This window comes from Schistocerca gregaria, chromosome 1, assembly GCF_023897955.1.
Source record: "Schistocerca gregaria isolate iqSchGreg1 chromosome 1, iqSchGreg1.2, whole genome shotgun sequence".
NCBI classification, from domain to species: domain Eukaryota; kingdom Metazoa; phylum Arthropoda; class Insecta; order Orthoptera; family Acrididae; genus Schistocerca; species Schistocerca gregaria.
In genome coordinates, this window is record NC_064920.1 from 157,715,857 (window position 1) to 157,738,561 (window position 22,705).

General features: G+C 41.1%; 1 protein-coding gene and 1 pseudogene across 1 annotated transcript in view; both read left to right on the forward strand.

Annotated features, from left to right (window-relative positions):
• The first annotated feature begins 689 nt into the window (after window positions 1–689).
• The window catches only part of LOC126335360 (uncharacterized), a 195,352-nt gene continuing 173,336 nt past the window's right edge, over window positions 690–22,705 (forward strand). The window contains exons 1-2 of the mRNA XM_049998594.1: window positions 690–704; window positions 7,635–7,814. Coding sequence (XP_049854551.1) covers window positions 690–704; window positions 7,635–7,814 — 195 coding nt within the window. The remainder of the gene's footprint in view (window positions 705–7,634; window positions 7,815–22,705) is intronic.
• LOC126292676 (5S ribosomal RNA) lies at window positions 15,204–15,321 on the forward strand (annotated as a pseudogene).

The window sequence follows — 22,705 nt, forward strand, 5'->3', positions numbered from 1 at the left end:
CAAACTCTCTAGGACGGTGTGAAAGAGCAAATGTATCAGTTGGAGGAACGGAAACCGGAACTTAGGGAGCCAAACACTTTAGTAGATCACATTGCCGTTGAGTAGCTCAATCAACATTCAGTAAACATGTTGGTGGGTGTATCCCTTGATTGGTTAACAGAGCTGACTCCTGCCCCGTTGTGAAAAGACATCGTACCTGATCTTCCTGTATGTGAGTGCCTGTGTGTGCATGTGGTTTCAGTAAGATAGACCACAACTCACGTTGCGCTATCCACCACAGACCACGGGTCATCTATAAAAATAGCCAGAACACAACCCAACAAACTCTGAAATTTTGGCGATGGGGATCGGGATCACTCTTTCTAATCGAGCAAACGGAAGGCAGCGCTTTGCTTGCATCCCACACTCCTAATGTCGATGATAAAACAATCTGAAGACAATGAGGATTGCAGCGTGCTGCGACTGTTCTTCGCTCCAGAAAGCTTTGAATTTGACAGATAAGGCTACAGCGGAACGAGAGTGGGTGAATAATTGCGTGAGAGCCTTTTCGGCGGTCGTATGGGGAGGGATCTGACGCTGCCTCACGTAAGAGGGTAATGTGAAGTCATCTAGAGTTTTCGGTGGATATCGCATATGCCATCACACATGACGTGAGTTCAGCACTTCAGACTCCGTTCACGTCCTGCAAAATGAGGGAGCACAATGTAAGTTCATAGTCGCAGCATTGCAGATATTTGCATAATGGATTTTGTGATGTAAATTTCAACAAATTCAGAAAATTCCAATAGTTACAATAGTCTTCATTGTTCATTTGTAGCTTATTGTTACAGTTATGTATCAAACACATTAAAGTTTCAGCTTGGAAGTTTACACTGCGTATCATTATAAATATGTAAAAATTGTGAACCACATCTTCCTCCTAAGTGACGAACCCCTTCTCCGTTTTTCCCTGTCAAAACAGGACACACATATCCAACGTCAACAAGTTTTTGCATATGGACTTCGTTATACAGGTGTCTGATAACTATTGAAATTTAGCTTAATTACTAAACAGATGATGGTAGCTATAATATAATATCTCCACTTCTGTATAATAATCACAATCTATAGACATACAGTTTAACGTTCCTGTTTCCAGCTGCCCAAGATACTCGATCATAGGTTGTTTGTGATACTCGTAAAGACAAAATTACAGTCTCTTGTTCTCTTTTCCTGAATATGACATTTCACATTTTAAATATTGTTTTAGTGAAAACCAAACACAGTGGTAGTAGCAGTATTTAGGTTCAAAATGCTTCAAGTGGCTCTGAGCACTACAGGACTTAACTTCTGAGGTCATCAGTCCCCTAGAACTTAGAACTACGTAAACCTAACTAACCTAAGGACATCACGTACATCCATGCCCGAGGCAGTATTCGAACCTGCGACTGTAGCGGTCCCACAGTTTCACGCTGTAGCAGTATTTAGGTGAAATAGTGTTTCTCAGAATTTTGATTTGACCTGGAACTTACGTAATTAGTACTTGACGTTTCATTTCTGGTATAACACAAAATACACCGTGTTTACATTATTCTCTAAGCTATCCACTGAGATACAAATTACGAACGGTAACGACCTTTTTAAAAATATATAAACTTTGAAACTGTTTCATCAGTTTGTTTGTCAATTTGTATTCGTTAATAGTGCGGCTACCTTTTCGGATTTTACAGAAGACATTGTCATTGTCGGAGTGAATCAAGTGCCAGTCCAAATTAAATTTATTTTCAGAATATTATTTCTAGACATATTGAAAGCAGCAAGCATAACTGTACGCCAGACACATTTCTTTTCTTTGACAACACGTGAGCATATAAAATGAACATAATGAAACCACCGGAAAAATACTCCTCTCGAAGCACAAAAAAGAGAATCTGCTCCTGTTGAAACGAGTATGACTGTAAAGTGGGTCACTAAAATTTTGATAGTTTACTTCTGTCAAACTGAACTAACGCAGATGTAATTTTACACCTCAAACTGGATTTTGCGTGCACAGAAATTTTGCATGTGCATCAGTGCTGCAACATGGTGTTCCCAGAACGATTATGAAGATAGCGGGGACACTGTACAATGTATTTCTCCGTGCTACGTCACTTTATAAACTACATTTTCGCCTCGCGACGGACTTTAGGTGAGTATTTTACTTGTACGAGTAGTGTATCTATGAAGCTCTGTATCTTCGAAACATTTACAGACGCGAAGAAACCTTTTCAAGGTTGCTCGGCGGTGGAATCTGAGGGGTACATCGTAAAAATATCAGCCATTTGCTGTGCATAGCCGTCTTGGAACGTTCGACTGGGTTTTGGCATGAAAAAATGGAAAACTCCGGGATTGTTCTTGGCACAAAAAATGGTAAAATACTGGAGGAAAAAACGATTGGCCCTACCTTCCCATCACCTATAGACACCGAGGTATCAGACCCAGAAGAAACCCGTTTTATGCGTGGCGATTTGGAACATAGTAGGTAGTGAACGCTGCCAGATGCGTACCGACTCGATGGTTATGAACATTAAGGATACTACTACTATCGATATTTCTTCATCTACAGCTTTTCTTTGCTAATATTTGAGAGTTCAAGGCGTTATTGGAGGACCTGACGCACGGAAAACAATCTTGTACGGAGTGTTCAAAAACTCTCTCCGCAATGTCGTATGATTGTTAGCCGCGTGGGCCGTTTGATTCTTCACCTGCCTGGGTTACTTCCATTCAAGTGCACTCTCACAGGATTCCACTGTTTCGTTTATCTCAGCCAGTGTCTGTAGTATCGTTGGAGTGTGTCGTTACGTGTTGGCGTGAATGTTTAAGTTTAGTTCCTTTGTTCATTTGTTTCGTTTTTGTCACAGATAAAATGCTAACCACTGAAGAACGTGTGTTTTTAGTCGAACAAAGCTGGAGATAAATTTACAGTTTCAGTTCGTCAAACATTTAATTCAGTTTTCCGGGAGACAACACTCTTACATCGCGATACTGTGAGAGATCTGATTAACAAATTTCGAAGTACGGGTTAAGTGACAGATGCACCGAGAAGTGGTCGTCCTAGCGTTTTGGTTCAAATGGTTCAAATGGCTCTGAGCACTATGGGACTCAACTGCTGTGGTCATTAGTCCCCTAGAACTTAGAACTACTTAAACCTAACTAACCTAAGGACATCACACACATCCATGCCCGAGGCAGGATTCGAACCTGCGACCGTAGCAGTCGCACGGTTCCGGACTGCGCGCCTAGAACCGCGAGACCACCGCGGCCGGCTCCTAGCGTTTTGTCTGAGGATAAACTACTCGGTATTTCCGATAAAAATATCCATGAGTCAGAACAAGTCAGTAAGAAAACTCGCCCAGACTCGCCCAGGAAATCGATGTTAGTGTCGAAACGGCCCACACAGCTGTAAGGAAAAATGAGAACTTTTCCCATACAAAGTGACAGTCGTGCAAGAACTGAAAAATACTCATCATGGCAAGAGACTACATTATTGTCAATGGTTCAAAAATTTCGTTCAACAAAATGGAAGGGATATATCAATTAAACATTTTTCACTGATGAGACGTGGTTCCATTTATTTGTGTGCACGAACTCGCAAAATTCTCGTATGTGGAGTATTGCAAATCCATTGTGTATTTATGAGGAGCCACTTCATTCTGTGAAAATAGGAGTTTGGATTGCAAGTTCTAGACGTAGGAGTGTGGGTCCCATATTTTTAAACGATACAATAAACGCACAACGATACTGCAGTGATATCCTGTACCCATTCATAGGATAACTTGTGTTAAGTGAAACACTGAACGGTTGTTTTCAACGAGATGGTGCAACCGCGCATACAGCTCGCGTTTCAATGTCACTGCTTGCCGTTGTTTTTGGTGATCGTATAATTTCACAGGGACTTCAGCCTCCACGATCGCCTGGCCTAACACCACATGACTTTTTCTTCTAGGGTGCAGCGAAAGCAACTACCTATAAAAACCGTCCTAAATCCATCGATGAACTGCAATATCCAGTTTCACTGCTTCTGTTACTGAAGAAATGTTACAGCTTGTGTTTGGAAACATTATTATGCGAATTGAATTGTGTATTCAACAACAGGGGGGACACTCAACATTTAATGTGAAAATTTGTAAGTAAAAATGAATATTCAATAATTTAATAGCTTGTATTTCACTGAGTTTCATTTCGGCATATTCACTGCGGCATACGGCACGCACAGCTAACAGTCATACGGCACTGCGAAGAGACTTCTTGAACACCCCATAGTATCCAACTCAAGGACGAATGCAGTATTGTAATATCCGATACACTGCTCTGCAATGATATGTGGCTAAAACCTGTATTGTAGTATCCGATACAACGTGTAAAATAGTATTGTAGTATCCGATACACGGCGTATTTCGTTGGAAGTAGAATCACCTTCGTGACAACATCCTGTGGATGTACTGCCCTACAATACTTGGTGCAGTGGCTCGCAGAACTCAGTTGTCTGGGTGAATGTACGGCACGAAAAAAGGAATAAAAGTGAGATAGTGTTAATACTTTCATCCTTCTTTACCTCCTCTGCATTACTGCAGATGACGTGTGATTGAGCACATCTGTACTGTGCACGCAGTACACGTGAGGTGCCTAGTTGTTTCCACTGCCCTTTGTGGAATACATAAGTTCTTGTACACTTCACGAACCTGCTGTCTTCATGTTGATGATGTCCCTAGCGCAGAAAACAGCACGCAGGTCGTGGATTATTTTTCCTGAGGCTGAAATTAACTTCGCAAGGAACTGCTGCTACGAATAAACTATAACTCATTTGGGATGCCATTCGCGTTTTTATTGACATAGACACGAGAACCTATTCTTGATCACAACGTATTGAACATATCTTTCCACATTCATTATATTTGGCTAAAATAAAATGGAATACATCCTGCCACAGACAACATGTCTGTCTACTGGAACCGTCAGAACTGGAGAATAAAATTACACGAATCAAATACTACTATTTCAGACAACATGTCTGTACCTAGAGACGGTCGGAACGGTAGTAAATAAAAAAATATTGCTATAACAGAGAAGATGTCTGTCTACTGGAACGGTCAGAACTGGAGAGCCGGACTGCCGAGACACTTAGCGCGACAAACCAGCAAGGCGTGATCTGAACGCCACCGAAGTGTATCGGCAGTAATATCGTCAGTCTTCTGTTTTAGTAATAATTTGATTTTAATTATTTTGAAATGACTGATTGACAGCTGGCTGTTGAGAGATGTTTATTTTAAAAAAAGAAGTATTAAATAGCAAGTAAAGTTTAACGTTTTGGCGACCTACCACCGAACACAGCAGCCAATCACAGAGCAGCAGCATCATGCAGGCGGTCTTTCTCACGGGAATGGTACCGAATCTAACGTCTGTCACCGGTACCTCATCTACATGTACATCTTTATTTACATCTACATGATTACTCTGAAATTCACATTTAATTGCGTGGCGGAGGGTTCATCGAACCACATTCATACTATCTCTCTACCATTCCCCTCCCGAACAGCGCGCGGGAAAAACGAACACCTAAACTTTTCTGTTCGAGCTCTGATTACTCTATTTTAATGATCATTCCTATCCATGTAGGTTGGGCTCAACAAAATATTTCCGCATTTGGAAGAGAAAGTTGGCGACTGAAATTTCGTAAATATACCTCGCCGCGACGAAAAACGTCTTTGCTTTAATGACTTCATTCCCAACTCGCGTATCATATCTGCCACTCTCTCTCCCCTATTATGTGATAATACAAAACGAGCTGCCCTTTTTTGCACCTTTTCAATGTCCTCCGTCAATCCCACCTGGAAAGGATCCCACACCGCGCAGCAATGTTCTAACAGGAGACGAACGAGTATAGTGTAAGGTGTCTCTCTAGTGGACTTGTTGCATCTTCTAAGTGTCCTGCCAATGAAACGCAACCTTTGGCTCGCCTTCCCCACAATATTATCTATGTGGTCTTTCCAACTGAAGTTGTTCGTAATTTTTACACCTCATCCCACATCCCACATTGCGTCATCTCAATGCTTCTTGCATCTCCACTGCCCTGGGAATAGCTTCTCGGAGCCTAATATGATGGCTGAATAAGCCAGAAATATTACAACGTACGCCCTGTTCGAGACTGCCAGCTCTCTCAGGCGGAGTGTGTCTGCTGTGCTGTCTGTTGCAGGAAAGTATCGTTGATTTGTAGCACGTTCTATCATGCGAGAATGTAAATACTACACAACAGAGCCGCCTTATGGACAAGTAAAATAACCAGAACCTACATCATCCTAGTAATCTGGCTTGTCCACCTAGTTTCCTGCAGGAAACAAAGAATGTACATGTAAATAAACTAAACAGTACGGAAAAAGTTGTACGCATTTTGCTTGTAAATAAACTGGAAAGCAGTAATTCCAGACGAAGCGGTAGACAAGTTTACTTCGAAAGCTCCTTAAGCTGGCTTCTCCAACGCCAGGTTCCCTACCTGAAATTATTCAACGGAGCATTCTCTACCTTCTGTTACATTTTTGTACGCTCTTACAGAAACATCCGAAGTATCAGACTCAGAAGAATCCTGTTTTTATGCCTGGGGCTTTGGAAGTGAACGCTGTCAGATGCGTACCGATTCTGTAGTTATAAGCATTACGGATACTATTTCGATGGGTATTTCTTCATCTACAGCTTTTCTTTGCCTATATTTGAGAGTTCAAGGCGTTATTGGAGGACTTGATACACGGAAAGTATCCAATTCAAGGACGAATGCAGTATTGTAATATCTGATACATTGCTCTGCAACGATATAATAATATCTGATAAGAGGCTGAAATCTGTGTTGAAGTAACTGATACAAGGTATAAAGCAGTATTGTAGTATCCGATACACGACCTGTTTCGTTGGAACAGACACCGCAGGCGAATAACCTTCGTGACAACATCCTGTGGATGTACTGCCCTACAGTACTTCTTGCAGTCATGCGCATAACTCAGTTGCCTTGGTGAATGTACGTCCCGTTTGAGACTGCCAGCTTGCGTAGTATCCGATTCGAGGACGAATGTAGTTTTGTAATATCTTATACACATTGCTCTGCAACGATATAGTAATATGTGGTAAGTAGCTGAAATCTGTATTGTACTATCTGATACAACGTATAAAACAGTATTGTAGTATCCGATACGCAGCCTGTTTTCTTAGAAGAGGGACAACACAGCAAAATCACCTTCGAGACAACATCCTGTGGATGCAGTGGCTCGCAGAACTCAGTCGCCTCCGTGACTGCACTTCCCGTTCGAGACTGCCAGCTTGCGTAGTATCCGATTCAAGGACGAATGTAGTTTTGTAATATCTGATACATTGTTCTGCAAGGATATAGTAATATGTGATAAATAGCTGAAACCTGTATTGTAGTATCTGATACAACGTATAAAACAGTATTGTAGTATCCGATAGCAGCCTGTTTCGTTAGAAGAGGGACCACACAGCAAAATCACCTTCGAGACAACATCCTGTGGATGCAGTGGTTCGCAGAACTCAGTCGCCTCGGTGAACGTACGCCCGGTTCGAGGCTGCCAGCTCTCTCAGGTGGAGTGTGACTGGTGTGCTCTCTGTTGCAGGACGTGCCGCTGCACGTGACGACCCTGACGCTGCTGCTGGCTGCGGCGGAGCGCCACCGCGCCGTGCTGACGCCGGCCAAGCCGCGGCTGTCGGCCGCCGGCTGCGCCCTCGTCACCTGGCTGCTCGCCCTCATCGTCGTCATCCCTTACCCCTTCTACACCTCCTACGTAGACCTCGGGGTGAGTCAATGGCCGCTGTCCTAAAGTCGTCGTCGCTTCATTTCCATTCAGCACAGTGCTGTAGCTTCACAGCTATAGTACAAAAAACGAGCGTAAACATTCGTTTCATAAACTGAAACACCTTCTACTCGGTGCAGTCTACACTGACGGTAAAAAACAATCGCAGCACCGGGAACAGGTTGGGCGACATAAACGGAAGTTGCCAGGCGTCTTTCTACAATACTGGCCATTAACATTGCTACACCACGAAGATGACGTGCTACAGACGCGAAATTTAACCGACAGGAAGAAGATGCTGTGATATCCAAATGATGGACATTTGCACGTTGAGGTGAGGTCTTGAAGCATGCACGGGTAGCCTAATGGTACGCCGGTACGGTATCTCAGCGTTTTCGGTCAGAAGGTTTAGCTACCCTCTGTAATAAAAAAAAAAAAAAAAAAAAAAAAAAAACTTACAAGGGAGCCTCCCCATCGCACCCCCCTCAAATTTAGTTACAATTTGGCACAGTGTATAGGCCTTGAGAAACTGAACACAGATCAATCGAGAAAACAGGAAGACGTTGTGTGGGACTATAAAAAATAAGCAAATTTTTACGAACTGAGTAGTCCATGGGCAACATAGGCAACATGAATGATGATTTTAGAGCAGGAGCGCCGTGGTCCCGTGGTTAGCGTGAGCAGCTGCGGAGCGTGAGATGTCAGGTTCAAGTCTTCCCTCCGGCGAAAAGTTTACCTACTTTATTTTTGCAAAGTTATGATCTGTCCGTTCGTTCATTGACGTCTCTGTTCACTGTAATAAGTTTAGTGTCTGTGTGTTGCGACCGCACCGCAAAACCGTGCGATTAGTAGACGAAAGGACGTGCCTCTCCAATGAGAACCGAAAACATTTGATCGCAAGGTCATAGGTCAACCGATTCCTCCACAGGAAAACACATCTGACATATTCTATACGACACTGGTGACGGCATGTGCGTCACATGACAGGAATATGTTGTCAACCCACCTAACCTGCACACTTGCCGAATTGGTAAAAAGATTCTTCTACCTTGCCCGATTTAGGTTTTCTTGTGGATGTGATAATCACTTCCAAAAAGTGATGAAAACATAATAGTGTGTCACATAAACTGCAACAAATGAATGCAACAGTTTCACAGTCGCACAGTTTTCCCTGACATATGTTTTTAACGTTTTCAAATTTTTCCGTGTATAGAATGTCAAATCCTGCATATGTCCATACAGATCTGAACATGTCCTGGAATTTTGGAGAGCGAAGTTGATTATGTGTGAGTGCCTGAACTCTGATAATTGTCTGAAAACAAAAAATTTAAATTCTCACTCGAGGGAAGACTTGAACCAAGGATCTCTCGTTCCGCAGCTGCTCATGCTAACAGCGGGACCATGATGTTGTCTATCTTGCCCATAGACTGCTCTGTTTGTATATTTTGCTTTTTTTTTCATAGTTCCACACAACTTCTTCCTGTTTTCTCGATTGATCTGTGTTCAGTTTTCCAAGGCCTATCCACTGTGCCAACTTATAACTAAATCTGAGGGGGGTGCGATGGGGAGGTTCCCTTGTGAGTGAACGGATCAATGAACAACCTGAGCAGGTGTAGTCGGATGTCTCCCACGAACAAATTCAACGAACAAAACAGAACAAAATGAGATAAAAATGATAAGGTGACTGCTCGCGATATGCGGAAACCCGGGTTCGAGTCCCGGTCCGGCAAAAATTTTCATTGTCATCATTCCGTCCTACAGCTCATGATTCATATTCGCAATTGCGAATACAGTTAATGTTTTTCGTAATGGCTGTAGTCGTGACAGTGCCTGTTCCTTTGGACATGCATGCCAAAAAAACTTTGTTTCGAAATCTAGAATAACACAGGTGCTGCAATATCGTATACTATATTTAACTCTTGCTTATATCTTTATTTTGTAAGAAACTTGTCTTAACAACACAGCACGTTTTTCCTCACTTACAGTCGCTTTTTGGGCATTACGCCTTCCAGAAAATATAGACTTCCCCACAAGCTCGTGAACCTCGTGGAAATGACACCGTTCTAAACTGTAGTAGTCTGTGAACTGTTTATTAGAAAGCTCCTGATGTCGAAGAGGAATTGCGATAAGTATATTTCTTGTTCATACATCTGCTTTTCCATTCTGATTTGTTCGATTTTGAAGTGTTATATAATAACATAAGCATGCCCTTTTCCTCATCAGTATCCGACTCTGAACTTAGATTCACGAGTTCAGCCATACAAAGAAAGACTCCAGACGGAAGCAACTACACTACTGGCCATTAAAATTACTACACCACGAAGATGACGTGCTACGGAAACGAACATTTAACCGACAGGAAGAAGATCCTCTGATATGCAAATGATTAGCTTTTCAGAGCATTCACACAAGGTTGGCGCCGGCGGCGTCACCTACAACGTGCTGACATGAGGAAAGTTTCCAACCGATTTCTCATACACAAACAGCAGTTGACCGGCGTTGCCTGGCGAAACGTTGTTGTGATTCCTCGTGTAAGGAGGAGAAATGCGTACCATCACTTCTCCGGCTTTGATAATTGTCGGATTGTAGCCTATCGCGATTGCAGTTTATCGTATCGCCACATTGCTGCTCGCGTTGGTGGAGATCCAATGACTGTTAGCAGAATATGGAATCGGTGGGTTCAGGAGGGTAATAAGGAACGCCGTGCTGGATCCAACGGCCTCGTATCACTAGCAGTCGAGATGACAGGCATCTTATCCGCATGGCTCTAACGGATCGTGCAGCCACATCGCGATCCCTGAGTCAACAGAAGGGGAGTAGCTATTGTCAGACATAATATCTAAATATATTAAACCTATGAGATAAATGAATATCGTTTCGATAGTACATGAGCTGCGCTCTCTGGGCCTGTTGAAGAACCATTTAGAAGCTAGTGGTTGTCATGGTAAGTGTAGACGCCATTCCAGAGATGTGGCAGCAGCCTACTCTTCAACGAGGTTGTTGTAATATCGATACGCAAACTTACCACGAACAGTATCATTATGTTATGGAAACAATAGACGCTCTAGCAGGGCGCTTTCCATTAATGAGGCTGAAAAAATCGTTAGCTGGCGTGTTGTAGTAAATGCACACATATAATTTCAATGTGTATCAAGGGACATCCATTTGTATAGATTATTCGATAGGTAATAATTAGTTCTTGCAGGTGAATATTGAGAAAGAACGTAATTGAGAGGGCACAGTACTTGTGCATAGTCTTAAAATACTGCCTATGACGCTTATATATTGAAAATTACACATGTGACAATATTAAACGGCATTGTTATGTTTTACTTTAGATGACGGTCTTATAAACAAAAATATAGTTAAACTATAAAAATAGTGCTAGAAGACTAAGAATAAAACAATGACAATGTAAGGTACGGAATTAACAGGTTCCTGTAACAACACTGAAGCAGGTGACATCCATTATTGATCAATAAGATATATGTACAAAATTGTATGTATAGTAAGAGTTTATCTTAACTTTTGTTTCTCTGTAAAATGTAAAGGAAAAGGAAAAACTGAAGACTAGCTAAAACTTTTGAGATAGACTATGTACCATAAAGCAGAATCACTTGCACATAATATAGAAACAGAAATCATGTATATATCATTAGTCACAAGGTAGAAGTAATTTAAAATACAAGACGTAGTGTCAGAATATTAAAAGGATTTGAATTTGCATTATGCAGTCTTAAAGCGAGACAGAACTAAACATTCTAAAAAAAAGATTGTCAGTCATAAAATAATATTTATCGAAATAATAAAGGTTACAAAGTATAAAATATTTTATAAAGGCTTGAATAATTTATTAACAAATTACGTTTTTTTCGTCAGTTTATATTCGTTTACTTTCCGCACGTGTTTATGTTTTACATAAATCAGATACTGGATTGTAAGGCGTACCCAGGAGCAGACATAGACTCAGATCACAATATAGTAGCGATGAAGAGTAGGCTGAAGTTCAAGACATTAGTCAGGAAGAATCAATACGCAAAGACGTGGAATACGGAAGTTTTAAGGAATGACGAGATACGTTTGAAGTGCTCTAACACTATAGATACAGCAATAAGGAATAGCGCAGTAGGCAGCACAGTTGAAGAGGAATCGACATCTCTAAAAAGGGCCATCACAGAAGGAAAACATAGGTACAAAGAAGGTAGCTGCGAAGAAACCATGGGTAACAGAAGAAATACTTCAGTTGATTGATGAAAGGAGGAAGTACAAACATGTTCCGGGAAAATCAGGAATACAGAAATTCAAGTCGCTGAGGAAGTGCAGGGAAGCTAAGGCGAAATGGCTCCAGGAAAAATGTGAAGACATCGAAAAAGATATGTTTTTCGGAAGGACAGACTCAGCATACAGGAAAGTCAAAACAACCTTTGGTGACATTAAAAGCAACGGTGGTAACCTTAACAGTGCAACGGGAATTCCATTGTTAAATGCAGAGGAGAGAGCAGATAGGTGGAAAGAATACATTGAAAGCCTCTATGAGGGTGAAGATTTGTCTGATGTGATAGAAGAAGAAACAGGAGTCGATTTAGGAGAGATAGGGGATCCAGTATTAGAATCGGAATTTAAAAGAGCTTTGGAGGACTTAAGGTCAAATAAGGCAGAAGGGATAGATAACATTCCATCAGAATTTCTAAAATCATTAGGGGAAGTGGCAACAAAACGACTATTCACGTTGGTGTGTAGAATATATGAGTCTGGCGACATACCATCTGACTTTCGGAAAAGCATCATCCACACAATTCCGAAGACGGCAAGAGCTGACAAGTGCGAGAATTATCGCACAATCAGCTTGACAGCTCATGCATCGAAGCTGCTTACAAGAATAATATACAGAAGAATGGAAAAGAAAATTGAGAATGCGCTAGGTGACGATCAGTTTGGCTTTAGGAAAAGTAAAGGCACGAGAGAGGCAATTCTGACGTTACGGCTAATAATGGAAGCAAGGCTAAAGAAAAATCAAGACACGTTCATAGGATTTGTCGACGTGGAAAAAGTGTTCGACAATATAAAATGGTGCAAGCTGTTCAAGATTCTGAAAAAAGTAGGGGTAAGCTATAGGGAGAGACGGGTCATATACAATATGTACAACAACCAAGAGGGAATAATAAGAGTGGACGATCAAGAACGAAGTGCTCGAATTAAGAAGGGAGTAAGACAAGGCTGTAGCTTTCGCCCCTACTCTTCAATCTGTACATCGAGGAAGCAATGATTGAAATAAAAGAAAGGTTCAGGAGTGGAATTAAAATACAAGGTGAAAGGATATCAATGATACGATTCGCTGATGAGATTACTATCCTGAGTGAAAGTGAAGAAGAATTAAATGATCTGCTGAATGGAATGAACAGTCTAATGAGTACACAGCATGGTTTGAGAGTAAATCGGAGAAAGACGAAGGTAATGAGAAGTAGTAGAAATGAGAACATCGAGAAACTTAACATCAGGATTGATGGTCACGAAGTCAATGAAGTTAAGGAATTCTGCTACCTAGGCAGTAAAATAACCAATAACGGACGGAGCAAGGAAGACATCAAAAGCAGACTCGCTATGGCAAAAAAGGCACTTCTGGCCATGGGAAGTCTACTAATATCAAATACCGGCCTTAATTTCAGGAAGAAATGTCTGAGGATGTACGTCTGGAGTACAGCATTGTATGGTAGTGAAACATGGACTGTGGGAAAACCGGAACAGAAGAGAATCGAAGCATTTGAGATGTGGTGCTATAGACGAATGTTGAAAATTAGGTGTACTGATAAGGTAAGGAATGAGGAGGTTCTACTCAGAATCGGAGAGGAAAGGAATATGTGGAAAACACTGATAAGGAGAAGGGACAGGATGATAGGACATCTGCTAAGACATGAGGGAACGACTTCCATGGTACTAGAGGGAGCTGTAGAGGGCAAAAACTGTAGAGGAAGACAGATTGGAATACGTCGAGCAAATAATTGAGGACGTAGGTTGCAAGTGCTACTCTGAGATGAAAAGGTTACCACAGGAAAGGAATTCGTAGCGGACCGCATCAAACCAGTAGACTGATGACAAAAAAAAATCTAGAAAACCACATGGACATCATGGCACATGAGGCAGATCATCTGATAAAATCATTGTCACAACCAATAAAAATAATAAAAACTGCGCTCACGGTCGTTCTTTCCGTAAAATATAAAACTGAAGTCACGAGATGAAACTACCACTGCTTGCCTAATAAACACCGATCGGAATCATCACTGCCCTATTCCGCGCATTCTTACCTGCTGTGATTCTAGCGGTTCACAACCGGCCACCAGATAGCACTGTCCAAGCAGCGCCCACACAGTCCCACAGTATAACCACTCATTCCTTCTAAAAAACAACTTTACTATAAATGCTTGTCACACACCCATGCAAAGCCCACATTTACGCATACATTTCCTGTACATACTATAATCACCATAAAGAACGTCAATTACAGAGTAAAAGCATCTGAGGCACAGACATTATCGATTAGCGCCTTACAAAATTACGTATTATAATTTACCTTTATTCATATAAGGACGTCAGGAACATGCACACAGAAAGCTGTTCATAACACGACTTAGGTATAACGTGACGAGCGATTAAAACTTGTATGCTGGGCTTTACCTGTCAGGTTCTTACTGTAAGCGCTAAAAAAGAACGTATTAACTTGCTATAAAGTCTCTTACCATCTATACATTCTTTATGAGCAAGGTACGAATCAACTACGAAAACCTACATAGGAACATGGAACAGCACCCATCACAGTGTGTGAATAGGTCCCACAGGGTCTCTAGAGCACCGCGTCAAATACGTCAAAGATTATCAAGATTATTAAAGTTTCACGCCAGTCGCATAAGTCTGGCACTAGTTGCGCCACCATGACGGTGCAGATCAGTTTTGCTTCAAATAATCGCTGTAACGGTCGTGAGTTGAGGTTAGTCAACAACATTATCAATACGTCACTGAGATTGAACGACGACGTGCAATAGAGCTACGAGAGTCTGCATGTTCCTTCTGCGATATTGCAGGAAGGCCTCACAGCAGATTAGCCAGTGTATACGATTGCTGGCAGTGGTGTTCACGAGAATGTACCGTCGCAAGAAGACAAGGCTCCGAACGGCCATGTGGCACTACCGAGAGTGAAGACCACCGTGTTCGGCGCATGGCTGTGGCGCAGCTTACTGCATCTACAGCAGCAGTTTGAGCAACACTTGCCACTACGGTGACACAACGAATTGTTACAAATTGGTTACTTCAAGGACAACTCCGAAACAGACGCCCCTTAGCGTGCATTCCAATGACCCGAAAGTACAGCCATTTGCGACGTCAGTGATATCAGGGGTCAACGGTCTTGCCGCAGTGGTAACACCATTTCCCGTCAGATCACTGAAGTTAAGCACTGTCGGGCTGGCCTGGCACTTGGATGGGTGACCATCCGGTCTGGCGAGCGCTGTTGGCGAACGGGGTGCACTCAGACCTTGTGAGGCAAACTGAGGAGCGACTCAGGTCTCGGAAACTGGCATACGGCCGGGAGAGCGGTGTGCTGACCACATGCCCCTCCATATCCGTATCCAATGACGTCTGTAGGCTGAGGATGACACGGCGGCCGGTCGGTCCGTTAGGCCTTGATGGCCTCTTCCGGAGGAGTTTACTTAATTTTACTGGTATCAGGAGAGGGCTCATTGAAGGGCAGGGTGGATATCTGTTTCGTTTTCTGATAAAAGTTCTTCCTCAGTACCAAAGATGGCCCCCTTAGAACGGGGCTAGTTGAGTGCCTGCAACCACCCTCTTGCAAGCTATGCACATTGGACTTACACCTGCAGTTATGGTGTGGGGTCGATTTCGTACGACAAGAGCACTCGATTATCCCACGCACGCTGACCGCAAATTTCAACGTCAGTCTGGCGCTTCGACCTGTTGTGCTGCCGTGCATGAACAGCATACCAGGGGATTTTTTCCAGCAGGATAACGCTCGCTCACATACCGCTGTTGCCCTACAAAGTGTCGACAGGTTGACGGGACATCATCGAACGACAACTCCAGTGCCATCCACAAACTGTAGCACTCGCCCCTGTATTGACGGATCAAGTGCAAGAGGCATGGAACTCCAACCTAAAAACTGGCATCAAGTGCCTATACAGCACAATGCGTGCACATTTGCATGCTTGCATTCAACGTTGTGGAGGTTATACCTGTTATTAATGTACCAGCGTTTCACATTTGCAATCGCTTATCTCACCCTTACATTGACCTGTGATCTTGTAATGTTAATCTCTTGAATATGTTACCTAGACAAATGTAGTACCGAAATTTCATTACTATACATTATTTTTTCTCTTTTTTTAGTCACTTTTAAATACATCGTGGAAGCAGACATTGATCAATGTTATTCATCACAATGTAAGGTACGGAATTAACAGGTACCTGTGACAAACACTGAAGCAGGTAACATGCATTATTGGTCACTAAAATATATGCACAAAATTGTATATATAGTAACAGTTTATAACAAATTTTGTTTCTTTGTAAAATGTAAAGGAACAGGAAAAACTGAAGAGTGGCTAAAACTTATGTGACAGACTATGTGTCATAGAATAGGATCACTTGCACATTAGTATATAAAATTGTTTATGATACAAATACAGAAACATAAATCGTGTACATACCATCAGTAGGAAAGTAGAAGAAATTTAAAATACAATACTACAAGCCGTGGTGTCATAATATTAAAAGACTTTGAATTTGCATTATGCAATCTTAAAGTGAGACAGAAGTAAACATTGTCAGTCATAAAATAATATTTGGCAAAATAATAAAAGATACAAAGTAAAAACTATTTTATAAATGTTTGAATTATTTATTAACATATTTTAGTGTTTTAATTTTTTTCGTCAGTTTATATTCGTTTACTTTCCAGACGTGTTTCATCTTTTACATAAAGGCAACTTCAGTGGATTCAATCCGCAGTAATATAGTTTCCTTTTTAAATGCGATTCTTATAGACTAGAAAACAGTCTGCCTCATAATTTTAAGGAACTACCTTCTGTTAGTCATTTTCATTTCTGTCAAAATCTGCGTTACTAGTCATCTGGTCATAGGCTACGAGACACCCTATCATTACACTTGAAGAAATCTGCACATTTTCGCGTTATGATCTTTTTGTTTTGCACTTTTTATAGTTCATGAGCTCTAACTGCAGATACTTCGTGCGAGAACAATGACTGGTTTCCGTCGTAACTATGTGAGATCACTTGGTGTCTCTTTTTTTATTTGTTTACCTAAGTGATGCCAGTCTAAAGCAGTAACGTTGGGAACGCTTAAGTAAGCATTTAACGAAAGAGACACCAAGTGAATACAAATTTGCGTTTGAAGTCAAAGCCTTGTAAGAAAAATCTGTATTATTCTAGATTAAATCGACTGAATATGCCTTAACGTAGAAGATGAAACGCGTCTGGAACATAAATCTGTATTACCAAATGACGTAAAGTCACTCCGTAACATAGCCCCTGTCGCAGGTTCATTATCTAACCGCTTCCAACGGCAACAAAAATTTAATTTTCAGCATGCCATTACAATTATTGATCGAATTTAAAAATTTAAAATGTTATCTTAAGCTACTCATTAAGAAGTATAACCTTGCGTTAACGTGTGACAATAAATCAAGTTAGAATCTGTGTATGTGTCTTGTGGCACCGTAACTGACGATGCGCAAATTATCCACACAATATTCCTCCTGTATTTAAGTACGTAGCGACTTCCAACAAACTTTACATATAATTTCAAAGATTGCCGAAACTTACTGTCGGTGTCACCTTCTCCATGCCTCCCCAGATACAAAGTTATGAAAGGGCAAAGAGAGTATCGTTTAATACGTTTTCCCTGTTTATGCAGTAAAACTATAACATCAGATGTGACGTTTTAATTTGTTACTTCTTTACTACTAAGTCCTTTCGAAACATATTTTTCACAGTCGCCACTAATGGTTCAAATGGCTCTGATGGGACTTAACATCTGAGGTCATCAGTCCCCTAGAACTTAGAACTACCTAAACCTAACTAAGGACATCACACACATCCATGCCCGAGGCAGGATTCGAACCTCCGACAACGGTCGCTCGGTTCCAGGCTGAAGCGCCTAGAACCGCACGGCCACACTGGCTGGCAGTTGCCACCAATACCACTAAATGTACATACAAATCATGTCATTGTAAGACGCGTGGTTTAGGCTGTACGACGTCATAAACAATGAGATGCTTGAAAAATGTAGCTTTTCTTTTGTCTTTTTCGTTAGTCAGTAGGTGAATAATCCAAAACAAATAAAATGTAACTTGTACCATGGCGGTTTTTTATGCCTAACGTTACATATTTAACAGATTAACTCGTTTATAAAACACTCAGTTCTTCCAAGTTGCGTTAAACGAGGGAGTTCTATTCTTTAAGGAATTATGGCGACGCGGGTTGGGAGGGAGTGGGGGGGCAGGGATGAAGGGGCGTTACTGGTAAAGACAGATTGCAGTAAAGGGATTTCACAATATAAAACGAACATTTATCTACATCTACATTTATACTCAGCAAGCTACCCAACGGTGTGTGCCGGAGGGCACTTTACGTGCCATTGCACTACCTCTCTTTCCTGTTCCAGTCACGTATAGTTCGCGGTAAGAACGACTGCCGGAAAGCCTCCGTGCGCGCTCGAATCTCTCTGATTTTGCATTCGTGATCTCCTCGGGAAGTATAAGTAGGGGAAGCAAAATATTCGATATCTCATCCAGAAACGCACCCTCTCGAAACCTGGACAGCAAGCTACACCGCGATGCAGAGCGCCTCTCTTGCGGAGTTTGCCACTTGAATTTGCTAAACAACTCCGTAACGCTATCACGCTTACCAAATAACCCTGTGCCGAAACGCGCAGCTCTTCTTTGGATCTCTTCTATCTCTTCTGTCAACCCAGCATGATACGGATCTCACACTGATGAGCAATACTCAAGTATAGGTCGACGAGTGTTTTGTAAGACACCTCCTTTGTTGATGGACTACATTTTCTAAGGACTCTCCCAATGAATCTCAACCTGGCACCCGACTTACCAACAATTAATTTTATATGATCATTCTACTTCAAATCGTTCCGTAGGCATACTCCCAGATATTTTACAGAAGTAACTGCTACCAGTGTTTGTTCCGCTACCATATAATCATACAATAAAGGATCCTTCTTTCTATGTAGTCGCAATACATTACATTTGTCTATGTTAAGGGTCAGTTGCCACTTCCTGTACCAAGTGCCTATCCGCTACAGATCTTCCTGCATTTCGCTGCAATTTTCTAATGCTGCAACTTCTCTGTATACTACAGCATCATCCGCGAAAAGCCGTATGGAACTTCCGACACTATCTACTAGGTCATTTATATATATTGTGAAAAGCAATCTCCCCATAACACTCCCCTGTAGAACGACAGAGGTTACTTTAACGCCTGTAGACATCTCTCCATTGAGAACAACGTGCTGTGTTCTGTTTGCTAAATTCAATCCAGCCACACAGCTGGTCTGATATTCCGTGGGCTCTTACTTTGTTTATCAGGTGACAGTGTGGAACTGTATCGAACGCCTTCTGGAAGTCAAGGAAAATGGCATCTACCTGGGAGCCTATACCTTTATATACTTGCGGATAATGGCCACAGCAACAAAACTGTTAAAAGCACGAATGATTATACAACATAAATTTGTAATTTGTTTTCTGTATTACAACATATTTTATTATATGATGTCCTCTACAGCCACTAACAAAATAGCTGTAAGAAATAATTTAGTTTTCTGTAGCAACCTTCCGCTTCCCTTCGTTTCAATGGTATTTGTCGAAACCATCTGTAAATGATATACTCATGTTGATGATCTCTGCTTGTTCTCAAGTGCTATCTTATGGACGGAAGATGTCTCATTGAAGCAATCCAGAACCGATCTACTAAATCGATTTCTCCAGAATAAGCAGCTGATTGAAGAAACTACTTTGTTCATTTGTGTTTGATCGCACATATCCTCATCAGGTGTTGTGTACATAGTTCTGCGTAATCAGTACGTACACAACTTTCCTACTAGAGCGCTCCCCGCTAAGCACAACAGCGCAGGCGCAGCGCTCGTCCGTCTCCGCAATACCAGATGGCGGTGCCATAGAGACGGATCAAATTCTGCTTCCACCGAACCTCGTATTAATATGTAACACAGCAGGTGAGATTGCTGTTAACTTAGAACCTTTCCTCCTCGTGGATCACACTAGCGCAGTGATACATGAACGCGCGATGTTTTATGACGACTGTACAGACCTCCGATTAGACAGTCTGCACTTGTCTGCACCAGTCTGCATTAGTCTGTAACAGTCTGTACAAGTTCTACATTTGTCTGTACCAGTCTATAGTCAAGTTTCAGTCTGCGCCTAATGAGATTACCATATTCCTTTACATAGCCATGAAGATGAATGTATATACACTTCTGTCAAGTATCAGAGATATATGTGAGAATGAGATTAACGTACCAATACCAAAGGAACTTCAGATTGTCAATTGTAAATAGCATCCAGAACCAAGTGAAATAATTTTTATGCTTGTTATTATTTTAATAAATGTGTGTGTGAAAAGTATTTAAGTTCTGTTTTATGTTGGTCACTGTCAATCTGCTACTCTAAGCATGCAAGTGGCATTTCAGTCGTCTGACTTTAGGGCAGAAGATAAACACGCCACAATAAGACCATATTGCTGACACTAGCCTACTTCGTTAGAGGACAAGTCAAATAATCTGATGGTGTGTGTACTGAAGGTCTTACAGTACGCACACCACATCAGGTATAATTAAATTTCAATATATCGTACTTTACATAGGTCGTCAAAAGTGAAAATATAATCTTTAGGGTTCTATTGTAGTCATAAGGAATAAAAGACATCACAGCTGTTGTACTCATATGGCATTAGTCTCAAACTGCAGAGTGAAGTTCATCACAATCATTACCATTGATCCTTGACGAAGATCAAAGTTTTGGCGTGTATTGATTCCCACTGTTAACAGTTGTTTTTTTTTAATTTATTTTTTACAGGTAGCGAATGACTGCATAGCTGTGAGACCTTATGGTTTTTTATTGATAGTACTATATTTTCACGACGTAGGGTACCTTAAGTGTGCTGGATTAATATTTTGTGTAATTCAAGATACTGCAGCAGATCGAAAGTATTCTCCTTTTACACTTCAGGGAAACTAAGGCTGCTCCGTCTCTACCGTCTGTTCTTCTCTTTCTTGCTGGTTTATAACTGATTAATTACTTGACTAACTTTTCTGTTCACATTATTTTCATATGCTGTTTCCATTTCATGTAACCTAACTCTATTTTTTCATTTATACGGTATATGTCAAATACTTCTCTTATAATACTGTTTTGTGTTTTATCTCTGAGGTTTCATCGTTTAAGTTCTCTTAAATTTTCATTGACGCCTGCACTGTTCTTCATTAGATTTTTTAGTTATATTTCAACAAGTGTAGGAATTACTTTGTAAAATTTTAGCTTTGTATCCTCCCTTATATTGATATACAGTATTCTGTGTACTGCGCCACATATCTTTTGACACTTATTTAATTTATCAGTGACGTCGTTTTCATATTCGTAACAGATATTACAGCCAAAATGCTGAAAATGTGATACTTGTTCTATTTATTCATCTATTACTGTAGTGGAGGGTGCTGGAAATTTCTCTCTGAAGCACATTACTTCAGAATTTTTAAATGATAATTCTTACATATTTGAATTAAACTATGGTTCGCGAACTGGAGGTCATTTTCTGTCTTCTGAATAATTATTTGGCCATCGACAAGAGGAGGGTATTATGTGTATGTGTGTTCTGGTGTTAATCTGACACATCGTCTGACTTCTGTTTTCGACAGTATAAAGTAGTTGTCTAGGTTATATTTAATACACTGCTTCTTGTCGCACTTTTCTAATGATCTTTATTGATTCAGTCTTCTCATTCCCCGTGTTTATTATAATTTCTGTGAGCTGATGTATGTTCTTTGTTACTTGTATTTAACGTCTCGGATACCCGTGGTTTTCCGTCATGTTCCAAAGCTTGCTTCTGCTCACTCTACTGAAAGCCTTTACATAATCTCTGAATGCTGCAAGAGTCTCCAGGTTGTATTCTCGCCGTTTTTCAGTTAAACGCCGTGCAATAGTAACATTTTCAGTAAAGGATCGAGCATTTCTAAAGCTATTTAATTCCTCCATTAGGAGAGCATTTGCTATCTTTTTCATATTTCTGTTAATAGTTCTTGCACGGAGTTTTCAAGAAGCTTTTACTGCGCTTATTCGTATATATATCTCACAGACATTTCTCCTGTTTTTGTAGAGTGTTATCACCCCTATCGTCTTCCACGATTCAGGTTCCAGCTCGTCCTCCAGTGTTGATTTAAGGAATGTAAAAGCCCCAGTCGTGACTTTAATCCTCTTACTGAAGGAGTTCTATATTGATTCCGTCAGGTACTGTAGCTTTCTTGTTTTCCATCTGTTTCAAAGCCTTCTGTATCGTGCGCAAGTTGGTCCCCTTCGTCCTGTGATGTAGCTATTTCTTCCTCTTTGTCGTCTTCTTCAGTCCATATTTATCGGTAGTGTTTTATCCAAGTCTCTCTATCTGTGACATTTATGCTTGCTCCGACTCTTTCTTGCTTCTTAAGCTGTTTAATGAGTTAGTATGCCACTTCTTGTCTAGCGTGCACATCATGAACTTGATCCATGATTCTTGATGACGTTTCCTTATTATTGTTTCGGCCAAGTTCCGCTTTCTACATATATCAATCTCGTCTCTTCTGACTGT